At 44.5% G+C, this 13,789-nt stretch overlaps 1 protein-coding gene and 2 pseudogenes across 1 annotated transcript; 1 reads left to right on the top strand and 2 right to left on the bottom strand.

Moving 5' to 3' along the window:
• The first annotated feature begins 203 nt into the window (after window positions 1-203).
• On the top strand, window positions 204-1,247 carry LOC149099689 (uncharacterized; annotated as a pseudogene).
• Window positions 1,248-4,027: 2,780 nt separating this feature from the next.
• Window positions 4,028-5,371, bottom strand: LOC110056274 (uncharacterized). Its single transcript, XM_020762734.2, has 2 exons — window positions 4,713-5,371; window positions 4,028-4,604 (listed from the first exon to the last, which is right to left on the bottom strand). Exons 1-2 carry the CDS (start codon window positions 5,369-5,371, stop codon window positions 4,028-4,030), a joined length of 1,236 nt encoding a protein of 411 aa, XP_020618393.2.
• Window positions 5,372-6,719: 1,348 nt separating this feature from the next.
• Window positions 6,720-13,501, bottom strand: LOC149099690 (uncharacterized; annotated as a pseudogene).
• Window positions 13,502-13,789: the final 288 nt, after the last annotated feature.

Here is a 13,789-nt window from a genome sequence, read left to right on the forward strand (position 1 = left end):
TTTCTTAACGCATTTTAAAGCGATGAAATGTTAAGCAAAACATTTAACAGGAAACTTATGCTGAAATTTTTCTTTTTGAGCCATGAAAAGGAGTAAAAAAGTTAAAATTACAAAGATAGCCGATGGTTTCATGAAGACGTTTCCAAAATGGCCATGCAGTTTAACGGAAGGAATGGAGCTGAGACTCTGCTTTGTGACGTCACTGTTGCCTTGAACATTTCTGCGTTTCTGAGTCAGTGAGTAGTTCGTGGGGAAAGGATCTGAATACAAACCAAATTTTGCTTGGGAAATGGCTCGAGGAGTACGCTGTAAACATTACACCATATCAATTCAAACCCACGGCTTCTGAATCGGATGGTGAGAGTTCCACTGACTCATCCGACAACAATACTTGTGAGCGATCAAAGAGCAAATTGGTCAAGTTGACTGGTGAGAGTTTGTTCATTGCAGTGTACGGCCACTTAATATTTTCACTGTTCACCTTGTTATTCCGGCATTTATATAAAGTGAGGCTTCATCAATCAATCAATGAGGCTACATGAACTAAATGAGCTCAATTGCAAACAAAGAGGATTTCAAATAAGTTTAAGTGGCTTAAGTTTTGATCTACATTTCGGCTTATTCAGAGATAATTTCGACTGTTGAGTTTAGTTTTACAATTGTCCTATTTTTTTTAACTCAGTGCCTGCATATTTTGATTCTATGATTTTGTTGACATGGTCAGGAGAATCGTAGGTACAGTGCATCTACATGTACTTGTCAAATAAAGTCCAGTGAATGTCAGAGTACGTGTAATAACATTTTGTGGGGGTCTTTCTTGTCAAATCCAAGAGTAGTATCATAAATCAATAATACTTTGACACTATTTTGGGAGTTAAACTATATTTTATCACAAAGCTCTTGCAGTTTTGTAGTCTGTTTCTCATAGTGGAGGAAAATATATATACTAGACAGCAAATAGCATGGTGTGAGCATATTAGATCACAGTATTTTCAATGTTTATTACTTTAAACAGGTGCATTTGTGGAAACTGTACTCCCATGCAAACTGGGCAGGAGAGTGTTTGTTGTTGAGAAAACTCAAAGTCCTGCGATAAGATACCACCTGCCATGTCGTGCATAAGAGATAATGAAAATTTTACTGCCGTTTGCACAAATCCAGCTGTCATTGAGACAGCATTTAATCAATACTTAGAAAATGAACGTCCTATCAACAATGAACCACTAAATGAGTATGTATACATGTAACTTCTATGATGGTTTTATTTTGAAAATGATCTTGAACAAGAAGTGCATTTGCAGTGTTTTGGAACTGCACTCCTAAGTGGTGCAATTGTCCCTTATTTACTAAGTACAGTCTATAGCCCAGCTGGGAATGTTTTTTGAGTTCTTTAAATTTCAGTAATGTGGGGTACCCAAAAAATATATATAAATGGGTATCGGTGTATTTAATACTAGTATTAGAGGGTCATGTATCAAAATTATGTGCAATTTGGTCCCTATATGGGTTCATATTTCAGTTTGTGGCCTGGTGCACCCCTGCCAAAAATGTGGTTACATCCCTTCTTTTTAAAGTTATGACATGTGCACTTAGGACAATATAGACCCTTTCCTATGACTTGTTTACAATACTTTAAATGATTATTTCTGGCAACTCAACTTGTTTTACTGTATGAAAGGAAAACATTTACTTTTGTGTTGATGAGTAATCATCCTCATCAAAAATTTCCCCTTTATTTATAATTTTTTTTGTGCTGAGTCTCAAACGGGGCTTGGAAAAAAGTGTTGTCTGGTCGTCCTTAACAAGTAGATTTTCCTGCCAGGCAAGTAACTTTTCAGTCTTACTTGCCCAATGGGCAAGGGCCCAGGCAAGTTGTTTGCAAACTAAGTGAAACGAGATACTTACTGCGTGTACCCAGACAGTTGTGATACTGAGAAGCACCAGCTATATTGCAATCGAGCTAAATGTTCTGCATTTGAAGTCGTACAAAATACAATTGAATCGATGTGCTCAAGCTGTTCTGCCTTTGATTGCGTTTCTTAGAGTCGATTAATAGCTTGATACTAGTTTGCAGGTCTTTAGGGCGTGAAATGAGTCAAGGTCTTTATATCAACTTATAGATGTTTCAGTCTATTTTCCTTAATCTTTGTTGTCGTCGACGTCGTTCTTGTTTTTTGCGTTTCCCAAGCAAGAGGGACATTTTCAATTTCAGAGTTTTGGCGTTGCGTGACATTGAGCTACAAATGCGTTTGTCGAAAAGGTAAAGGTAAAAGCTAAAGTGTGCGTGCGACCCAATGGCCCATCAGGCCGGAGGTTATCCCGGTTTCTGTAGCATGAAGTGACTAGGAGTATTTCTACTTCCCCCTGGATGGGATGCTAGTCCATCGCAGGGTTACCCCCAGCATTCAGTTCGCCGGTACCCATTTATACACCTGGCTGGAGAGAGGCACTGTGAGAGTAAAGTGTCTTGCCCAAGAACACAACACAATGTCCCCGACCAGGGCTCGAACCCCGGACCGCTCGATTTGGAGATGAGCAGCAAAAAATGACGTGGCATTCTCTCGACCAATCAGATTGCAGCATTTGCTGACGAATAAAAAAGTGGGCGTGGTTTGAAAAAATTGATGATGTCACAGGTCAAATGTCCAAATAAGGGTAATTAGCTGCTCGCGCGCGTCAAGGTCAAAGGTCAGGGGTAGCCGTAGTCGTCAGCTGCTCGTGCATGGTCAAAGGTCAGGGGTAGCCGTAGTCGTCAGCTGCTCGTGCACGGTCAAAGGTCAGGGGTTGCCGTAGTCGTCAGCTGCTCGTGTGCACGTCAAGGATTTTTGAGGAGTGCATAGCACGTAAAAGGTCTCAACTGACACGATTTAAATGTGAATAAGTTTTTAATTATAAAAGTGACAAATGTTTTTACATTAGAGAAAAATCGGATCTAATGTGAATAAATTTTGTTATGAAAGTAACAAATGTTTTTACATTTGAGAAACATCGGGTCTAATGTGAATAAATTTTGTTATAAAAGTAACAAATGGTTTTATACATTCGAGAAATACCGGATCTAATGTGAATAAATGTTTTGTAATTACAAAGTAACAAATGTTTTTATATTTGAGAAACATCGGATCATTGTCCGTTGATCAAAATGTGAATAAATTTTTTTTTTACTATTGATCAGTTCGTGGCGGAGCTACAACAGCTCCATAAGGGTCTCCACGTTGTCCATGTCGGCATCGTCTAATTCAGTCGGTCAGTTCCACTGGTAACCGTAAGGGTAGGACTGGAAGGTCTGGCAATTGACGACACGTTTATCAAAGACCAGTCCGTACTGTTTGGTGCGGGGTCCCACTCGGATCTGTTTGCTGGCGGGATCACGAGTGAAGAAGTAGGGGTTGACGATGGGAATGTTCCCTAATTGGTCGAGCGGATTGGTCAACTCTTCCAGTAGGTTTTCTCTCATGACGTCATAGTTGAGTTGTTGGGAGCCGCACACACTGAGAGTGAACCCTCGCACTTTGCAGCAGACTTTGCCGAGTTTGGTCTTATAGCCATAATTTTTGGGTCCGGCCGAAGTGAAGTCAACGATGTAATCGTCAGCGTCCAGCTTGTTGGTCATGTCGCCCAGGGGAATGTCAGCTTGACTGGGTTTGTGGGAGTAGACGACAGAATCGGTGTCGAAGTACAGCACTTGTTGCTTCAGTTGGTCAAGATACAAATAGAGCTTGAGACGGGCCCAGCAGGCGGTGAAGGCGGCCACGAAGATGTTGACGCGCTCGTTATCGATTTGGTTCTCGCGCAGGTCTAGGTAATCTATTTCGAGCACGTCGTTGGAGCAGATCTGGATAGCTTGGATGTCGTGAAAGCTGTTGGATACCAAACCGAAGAGTTGCGCTGGCAATGTGGCAGTTTCGGTGTGTTTCTTGTGGAGGTTTTCTCCGAACTTGCCCCAGAAGGAGTTGAGCATGAGTTTGGCCATGGCTTTCCGGCCGGGATTTTTCTGGATGATGGCAGTGTCGAGGGAGATGCCTTCTCATTCTTTGTATTGGCGCACGTAGAGTAATTTGTCGTCTGGGGTGAGGCAACAGCTGGGGTACCCAGCAGATTCTTGTTTGATTTTTAGCCAGGTGTTGACATAGTCGGCAAAGAGACCCTTGCGTCTTTGCTTTGGGGGAAAATGCCACACCTCGTGAATGTGCAGGACGATGTACCCCTGTTGAACAGCTTCTTGAATTTCAGGCGTGCACCAAGTTCCGCGCAAGGCGCATTGAGTCTCCGTGTGCGAGCACCTCCACAATTTGTCCCGCTGAGGAAGTGGCATTTGGTCTTGGACACAGGAGCGGCACAGAGGAAAGCTGAGTTTACCGGTCTGGCGATGCAGTAGCATGGGATGGTAAAGGTGTGGAGGTGGAAGGATGTCAATGTAGGCCGTGCCGAAGTAGTGGTGGATGTCTTGGTCGGTGGGGTTGGTGAGGATCTCAGGATGTCCAACGGGGTATTCGCAAGTCTTGTTGACCCATGGGTACAAGGAAGTCACGTCCCCGTATTTGATTTGTTTGGCCTGGTTCTGGTCAACGGAGTGGTGAAGACGCACGGCACTGGTTCTGCCACTGAAGAAGGCATTGTGCGGTTCTAGGGGGTCCACTTTCTGGTAGGTGGCCAAGAATCGTTGGAGGGCCTCGTTGGTCTTGACCGGCCGATCTCAATCGCACTCCCACATGATCTTGAGATGGTAGCCGTGCTGCTTGAGAAGGGCCTGTTTCTTTAGTGTGTGCTCGTAGACTTCTTCTAGGGTGCGATCGGTGTGGCAGATGGGATATCTGTCCCGTTGGCGGGGGAAACAGCGAGGACACCCGTGCCAGAGACAGCCGTGGAATTGGTACACAGTGTTGTTGTGTACATCCAGGCCATCTACCAGGACATTTGCCACTCGTTGCTCACCCCCATTGTCGGCATGCTTCATGTGGTCTGCACGAGGCTCGTCGTGGTTGGGGCTGTGACAACGAAGGTGTTCCTGCCATGCTAGCCAATTAAAGGCCTTGGCAGACTGGTTGGATTGAGCCCCGTGCCAGCCGCCAGGAGGTTCAGAGGCGATGGTGTCGGGAGTGAGTAGTTTCTTGCACCAGAACCGGTGGCATGAAGAGGCGATCGTGTAGCATTTTTCCATGGGGTTAAAGCTGGCCTTTTGCTTAAACTGCTCTTGGAATTTCTGGCAGCCCGCTTTGAGGAGCTTGACGTCGCTGATGCAGTAAGCCTCCATGTCCCTTTTCAGATGGAAGGTGTAGTTATTGTGGACCTTGTTGGCATACCAGCGCTCGAATTCAAATTTTTTCTCGGCGGACATACTGTCTGGATTGTAGCTGGAGGCTGGTGGCATGGGTCCCCGGTACTCTTGATTTTCTAGGGTGTTGGAGATGAGGGAAAAAACCCTTGGTGAATTCTTGGATGCCGAAGGTGGCGGGAAAGTTGGCCAGTGGCATGGGAAGAAAGCAGAGCAAGTCCTTGAAGGTCAGGCGGTCCGTCTTGAAGGAGAGGATTTTGGTACCGATGGTGATCTGGTTGGTGACTTCTCGGTGATGATGGTAACAGTAGTCAAGGAGAAACATGCCGTCTTAGCCCTTGAGGTTGTGGAAGATGACGATGACGTCCCAATCGTCAGTCTTGGTCCATGGCTATTGCCTCTACTGGTAGAAGAATTGGGTGGTGCAGTCGGGTCCGTAAAAGGACACTTCTTCGTAATCTTCGTCCGTCTCAGCGCAGAGGAGGATGGGCGATTGCACTCCCTCCTGGTCCACGGTGGCTTCGTAATCGGCGTAGACCTGGAGAGGAGGATCTCTGTCTACCACCACATGACGATCGGGATCACGCGCCAAGGGTTCGCTAAAGGGACGGCTGTTGACCTGGTCGTGATTGACCCTCTTGGTTTTGGGTTGGTCTTCTTTGGGGATGCATTGGATAAAGCATTTGTGACTAGACAGCATGACCTGTTTGCCGCAAATGCGGCACTCGCCCTTTCCGCACACGTGTTGTGGAGCACGATGATTGCCACCGCGACGCACTTTATCGCCTAGTTGGTAGACATGACAACAGTCTGGGCACTTTTTGTGGGTGTTGAAGATGGATTTGATTTTCGGGCCCCGTAGTAACAGGTGGGAGACTAAGCATTGGTCTCTGAAGAAGTCACGATGGCAGAGGGTGCATAGTTTAGAAGGATGCGGAAACTTGTCGGTCTTTTTGGCTTCGATGTAATCGGGACAGTCCTTTCTTTTGCAGGTGGGGCACCATTTGCCTTTACACGGATGATTTTTAATGTCGTTGTGGTCGTAGCTGCGGTTGCATTTGTGGCAAAAGTACGATTTGCTGAGGAACCCGCCGAAGGAATTGCAGCCGTTGTAGAGGCCAGCCTCCTTGATGAGAAGAATGCGCTTGTCCGAGTCTACGGGTTCTGCGTAAATGATCATGTGCCACGGGTCGATGGACAGGACCTTGATCTGGTACCCGCGTAGTACCGCCTGGAACATGTCAAGTTCTTTTAGGCTGCAAGGTCCTTCAGGGATGTTAGCCAAGTGGTGGAGTTCCTTGGCCAATTGCTCTTGGACAGGGCATCCCTGTTTGAGATTGTGATAATTGTGATCTGGAGCATTGCTGTCGGTGTCAGCCAAGGCTTTCATGGTGACGATGGCGTGTGCGCAGCAGAGTTGGTCTTTGTTTTTTATGGTCACGCGTCACCGTTTGACGATGCCCCGGACGGCGGCTTTGCTGGGTTGGTATCGCTTGCCGTGACCACTACCGGGAGTCTGGATGAAGGTGGTCTCCATGGTGAAGGTGTCGTCCGGGCTGAAGTCCTGGTTGGAGTTGAGTTTGGCCGCAAGAGACTGGAGATAAGTGTCCAGTCTTTGGCTGCCTTCTTGGAATTCGAGTACGCTGAAGGTGGCGGATTGGAAGGCGTGCGTGAAGGCGCTGGACTCCATGGTGATATGGACGGTGGAGTGGGGAGTCAGGCTGGGATCCTGGTCGATTTGTCGCTGGATGCATCATTGCAGGGTGCTGGTCAGTTCTTGGCCCAGGTTGTCCCTAGCAGTCACATCTCGGTGTTGTTTGAGAGTGGCTTCATATCTACGTTTGTTCACCATGTGTCTCCAGTTGCGTGGGGCGCCTACAGGTCGCAGTTCAAAGTCTAGGAGATGGGTGGTGGCGCCGCTGCCATATTGCGTGTCGTCATCATCCGAGAAGGCTTGCTCGTGTGATCTTTTACTGTTTTCGTTTAAGATCTGGTCGATGGCCGGATCGAAGATCCAGTCATTGTCGTCGTCATCGTCGTCGTGGACTTGGTCCAGAGAACGAGTGCAATGTGGAACGTTGAGTCTGGGCGTGGGCACTGTGGAGAGTGACCGACTTCGTCTTGGAGTCTGCAGACATGAGGACACACTGATTGAGGACACGTACAATGCTTTTTTTAATGAGGTCAAGCACAAATGTTTTTTATTGGCTTATAACACATCCAATCATACAAGCATACTTCTCTCGTCATATACATTGTCCATGGCGTGAACTAAATTGAACCCTAACCATGCTTTCTTTTTCTCATTACGACAGTTTACATAACAACCATGGACGGTAGTGTGATGGGGAATGGTCTGTAAAACGCTATACATTGGGGTCTATTGCATTTAAATCATTTTACTTCTGTGACCGTGTCCCCATTCTCTTTTCAGATTAGTGTAATATAAAATGTCTCTAAGAATCTTGCGACACAGTCTGTTCCCTCTTCGGTCAATGATATGTTGCCAGGTAGCCAACGAAAGCACATAACACTGTATTTCTCGGGGTAGTCTATCCCAATGACTCTGAAAGAGATTTATTATATCTGTATAAGTTGTATTTAGCACTGCGTAAACCGATGGGGTAGAGGAGCAACTTTACAAAGGGGGCGCGTTCCATAGCAGCTTCGTAAGTGTTGACTATACACGTTTTTTGAGGTTTATCGTCAGTGTAACATCCGTATATTTTCAAATATTGAAATTGTTCCTTCTTTCCTCGACAAAAGGGGAAACCACATCGACATACAACATTCTTAATGTGTCCTATGCCCCATTCTTCCTTCAGTTTTGCATAGTCTAGGATTTCTTGGTGAAGACTGCGTAACAGTTCATTATTTCTGCGGACGAGTTTGGGTTGCCAGGTAGCCAAGGAAAGCACGTAATCCAGTATTTTGGGTGGTAACCCATCCCAGTGACTCTGTAAGAACCAATCAGACATCAGCAGAGAACAAGAACGATTTTTTCTCATCTACATCATTCAAGGCATCTTTAACGCTGCACCCTAAATACAGTTTCTTTAGTTCATTATGGAGACTGACATAATGACCGTAGATATCCATGTGATCGGACATAAATCACCCGTATAACAATTTACAAACGGTTAGATAACATTTTCGCTTTTTTATTTCTACGTGACCATATCCCCAGGCTGTCTTTAATCTTGCATAATCCACAATTTCTTCATGAAGCCTGCCCAATAGTTCCTTCCTTCTCCGATCAATAATGTGTTGCTGCATGGCTAGCGAAATCACAGAACACTGTATTTCTGTGGGTAGCCAATCCCAGTGACTCTTTTCAGTCTAGAAATAGTAAAGTGGACTTAGCGTTGTCAATTCTCTACCCTAAAAAAAACATTTCTCTCTCGATCTCACTTTCGCGTCTGTCAATGAGACTCTTGGATTTTTGGGCGGCAACCAATCCCAGCAACTCTATCAAATGAATTGTATTGACGGAAATAAATTGAAGTATCTAACTCGCGAAACTTGGGTGGTTTCGGTCTAAACAACCACTGTTCATATTTTCTCGTTTCTGCATTGACTATTTCACGCTCCCTTTTCTCCTCAAAGGCGAGTTGCAACTCAGCGAGTGAGATAATGTAGGCTTGGATTTCGGGTGGCAACCAATCCCAGCTACTCTATGAAAAGAAAGGTGATGAACAAGGCGTGACAAAAGGTGTCGTACGAATCTCAAGTCCAAAACAAATGTCTAGTGGGGGTGTGACCAGACTCAGTCCAAAATGGCCACGAGCGCACTTAGCATGCACAACAAGTGACAGAGTGGGCAGTACAACTTCTCAGCCATCATAGCTTTGTTCAATTGATCACCGAGTGCCTTGGTGAAGCAATTGTAATGAACAAAGTAATGGCAACACTTGGTTCGAGTGGGAATCTCAGTACTAAGGATGACTTGGGCGCATAGGGTGCACGTTAAACTGTCCATTTTTTTAGATACTCACTGCTTCATACAGGTCCATAGGGCGATTCGTCTCATCGTCGGTCAGCTCAGCCGTGATCAGCGCTCGTGGCAAGTGTACAATTTTTTTTCAGGCCGCTCCTTTTATTAATACGTGTGCGTCAGCGGCTTGCGTGGTGTCATCTACTCGCGTGCGCGGTCAAAGGTCAGGGATAGCCATAGTCGTCAGCTGCTCGCATGCGCGGACAAAGGTCAGGGGTAGCCATAGTCGTCAGCTGCTTGCGTGCAGTCAAAGGTCAGGGGTAGCCGTAGTCGTCAGCTGCTCGCTTGCACAAAAAAAAGGGAGGACCTGGCCGAATTAAGGGGATATGGGCGTTAGCGGATGTATAAAGTTTTTACTACTGTGTGCGTGCTGGGGACTAATTAAAAAAGCATTTAAAGCCAAGATTATAACAGAGATGATAGCAAAAACACTATTTGCTTATTACATATAATTAAGGACAAGGTGTAAAATATACAATTGCAAAACTTGTGTGCAACAGTATTACAGGAATGATTTTACATGATTCATCCTTTTGAAGGCATCTTCAAATTTGTCGATGGCTAACAAAAGATGGTGCTTTCATCCTTTGTCTTCGTAATAGCCGCTGATACGTAGTCTGTTCTTGGCATTTTGCAGTCTTAGGCCACCTAGGCCCCAGGCCTCTTGTACGTGCATATATAGGCAGATTTCTTTGTTTATTTTAGTTAGCAGTTCTTGTCTTCGCTGCTCATGGGCAAGTTGACTTTCAGCCAACTGGATAATGGACTCTTGAAGTTCTGGCGGTAGGCAGTCCCAGTAACTCATCTGTTTTTTATACCAATCGAAAAAAAAATTAGTTTAAGGGGAGGGAGGGTGACACAACGACTAGGGAAGGGCAAGAAAATGCTGGTGACGCCATTGGAGCACGTGATGAGCTGATGCCAGCCTAGAAGAGCTCGTGGTTTTGGCATAACGTGCAGTGAATTCGAGTAGACGAGCAGGTTTTTTTTGAGCGGTGCAAAAAAAACATGTATGGTTAAACCACTGTTTGCGAAATGGCTGAAATTACTGGAAGAAGAAACAAACCCTGAGTTTGACTGTGCAGGTGAGTTTTTGTTTCAGCATGTTATTTCTCTCCAACGAAGAGGGAGAGACCCGAGCGCTCGGTGTTGAATGGAAGTGAAAAGCTTGGCACTTGCTCGAACAAAACTACCCAGTAGGTTTTTTTTAATATACTTGCGGTTAACAAGAAATGAAAAGCCAGTCCGTCACCTTGTTCTAACTAATGTATGGAGTGAAACTAAGCCGGTCTCGACAAAATAGGTGAGTTATTAGTGTTTTCCGTGGGTTGTCGGCCATTTGTGACAGTGTGCGCGCTCGAGAAAAAAAGTCCGTTTGTAGTTTTGACTGACATTTATTGCTTTAAAACAGATTTTTAGAACCTCATTGTAAAGGTTACTGAATCTCCTTCCATGGTTACATGGGGTAGTAATTCCATGAAATTGAGTCCGAACCAATGCAGCCAAGTTGTACAATTTCTTGAAATTGGGTATTGCTTCTTGAAATGGCTGCTGAATTCCCACTCGCCCACGCTTCGACTCATTGGCATTTATTTCGTTCTAAATCCTAGGGTGAAGAAAAAACCCGGTAAAATTCTGTTATTTTAAAAAGAGTTAACTTCAATCGAGAATTTCCACAGGGGCCTTACTTGGATCAACTCGGCTTTCATGCCCGGAACGCGTTTGAATCGGCCCACCAGTAGACTTTGAATGTGAGTTGGTGTTAGTTTTTGTTTACAGCAAGGGCACTTGATGGAATTTCCCAGCCAAATCCATTCTTCCAAGCAAATGGTGTGTATGTTAGCTTGGCAGCAGGGTAGTCGCTCCCCTTTGGTTTCCAAACATACTGGACAGACTCCTGACTGAAAAAAAACCTGAAAGAAAAAAAAGGTTTGGTGAATTGACTTGTTTATTTGCCTTTTACAGCTAGTCAGCGTTGCCGGTGGCGAAGATGTCGAAAAAACTGTAAGTAGCTCACTCATTTTTTTTATATAAATATTGTTTGTACTGGACCAGTCGTGGGAATGTTTGGCTTTCGAACTCCTTTCATTTTGTTCGTGCAGAACCTACTGAGAGAATGATTCATTTTAAAATAAACTTTTTGTCTTTTATCGACTTATGTCCAGACCTCGTAAACTGATTATAAAAAAATTGGTTTTGGCAGATTCCGGTAACCTGAAAGAGCGGGAAAAAAAATAAGCCGTGGTGTGTGGCGTCAGCGCCAATCGAGAAAAATTTGGGATTTTCAAGTGGCTTTTTTTTCGGTAAGAGTAAAAAACATTCGAACTCAACCCAGTTGAATCTGACACAGAAGTTGTTTTAAATTAATAAAAGATTTCTTGGATCTATCGGCTTATCGGCCACTTGAGAAAAAAAATCTTAACTCACTGGCGTCAGCTCAGGGGCGTTGTTTTGAATCTGTCAACAACTTTGTGGGGGGAAAAAACCCTGTCGAGAGTCAGCGAATTTCGTACAAAAAAAATCTCTACTAGGTGCGGGTAGAGGGTTTAAGCATGAATCAAAAACATGAACTTACTTGATGTTTGGCTGTGACCTGGTCATCCTATTCAAACCAAAAGAAAAAAATCACCATTAATACAGCACTGTTCTACAACTTTCAATGCGAGTTTATTTATGTTGGGGTTTTTTTGGAGATAACACGTCAACTGATGTAACTCACCTCATTCATCGATGGCTCACTCATTTTTTTGGTTTGGTGCAGCGGACAAAAACCCAGCCAAGTCTTGTGAAAACAAAAAACTTTGTGAACTACCATACACGCCATCACTAGATTTCAAAAAGTATGAACACGTCAGATTTTTTTGAAAAACGCCATCGATCCACGATATTTAAAAATAACTACACGCCATTTATGCACGGGGTCTCCCTGAAAAAACCACACTCGATTTGTTTACTCGTTCTGCTTATTTTATTAAACAAAAACCCGAATGCGTTATTTACAACATCACAGCCAGAGCCAAAAAAGCCGCATTTTTGAAATGGCACTTGAAGGGGGTTTTTTTGTGCCACTGCCGCTTTGAACGATTTTACAAAATGACACGGCTTTAATAACAAGCCATAAATGTTCTGCTTTGTCCAGCAAAAAATGTCTTTTTCTAATGGTTTAATACAAATGAGAATGCCACGGACAAAATGTCGTTGGCTAATGCTTGAAGTTTTGCTTGTCTATAATCTTGGGACTTTGGACATCAATGACTAGTTGTACAGATACCAAGGGTGGTTCTTGCATCGCCCTGGGCAAAGGTGTGTTCAGTTGTGGACAGATTCGCTGGTGTTGTCGTAAATGGTCTGGTTGCTTGAATTTTTGCATCGGCAAACGGGACACTCGTAGCGCGGTGGTTCGTGTATATCTCGCTGGTGCCGTTTATAATGTTCCAAGCGGACAAAGTTCTTGGGGCACAGGCTACAATGTATCCTAGGCATATTCAGGCTGTGTTTTTCTTGCATATGGCAATTCATGGATTTTCTTTGGGTGAAGGTTTTCTGACAGACTGGACAATCCATGCTATAGTAACAACTGGTACAAAAAAAATGCTTGTGCAGTTGGTAAAAGGTTTTTGAGGGGATGACGCTAGTCCCACACGTGTGCCTGATTTGTTCAAAAAATCTGACGCATTTATTACGCCATTATTGATCACCGCCCCAATTTTTTTTTTCTTGTGGGAAAAAAGTCATGAGGCTGCTGTGTTGATGACCAGTTTGTTGTTTCATAATTTTTTTAGTGCCTTCTAGTTCTAACGCGTGGCGTTGTTTTTGATCGATAAAAAATGCACTCAAAATTGAATTACAGTCCAATTTTTTTAAATTGATATACGCAAAGTACAGTGCTTTTTTTACAAATTACACATGATTTGAAATACTTCCGTGCTGGAAATCTGGTTAAAAAATTCTTCCATCAAGTCAAAGAGTTCTGTGTTTTCCATTACAACTTCTGCGGCAAACTCATCAATAATGGGCGGCTCTGGTTCGCTTGGGTCTGCTTCAAGCTGCTCTGGTTTGCTCAGGTCTGCTTCAGGCTGCTCTATTTCCCTCATCAAAACTTTCACGGCTTCAGTTTGATCTGTGGACGGCTCTGGTTCGCTCAGGTCTGCTTCAGGCTGCTCTATTTCCCTCATCAAAACGTTCACGGCTTCAGTTTGATCAGTGAGCTCTTTTTTTAGCTGGGGACACATTCACTTGAATTTTTTGTGTGGGCAAACGGGGCTCTCGTGGCGCGGTGGTTCGTGTATATCTCACTGGTGCCGTTTATAATGTTCCGAGCGGGCAAAGCTCTTGGGGCACAGGCTACACTGTATCCTGGTCCTATTTGGTCCGTGTTTTTCTTGCTTATGGCGATTCATGGCTTTTCTTTGGGTGAAGGTTTTCCTACAGACTGGACAGTCCATGCTACAGTAACAACTGATATGCTTACGCGGATTTATAAGTTGCTTTTGGGCTGACCCTAGCCCCACACACGTACG

Source organism: Orbicella faveolata, unplaced genomic scaffold (assembly GCF_042242905.1).
Source record: "Orbicella faveolata isolate gen_17 unplaced genomic scaffold, um_ofav_v1 contig_46, whole genome shotgun sequence".
NCBI lineage: Eukaryota > Metazoa > Cnidaria > Anthozoa > Scleractinia > Merulinidae > Orbicella > Orbicella faveolata.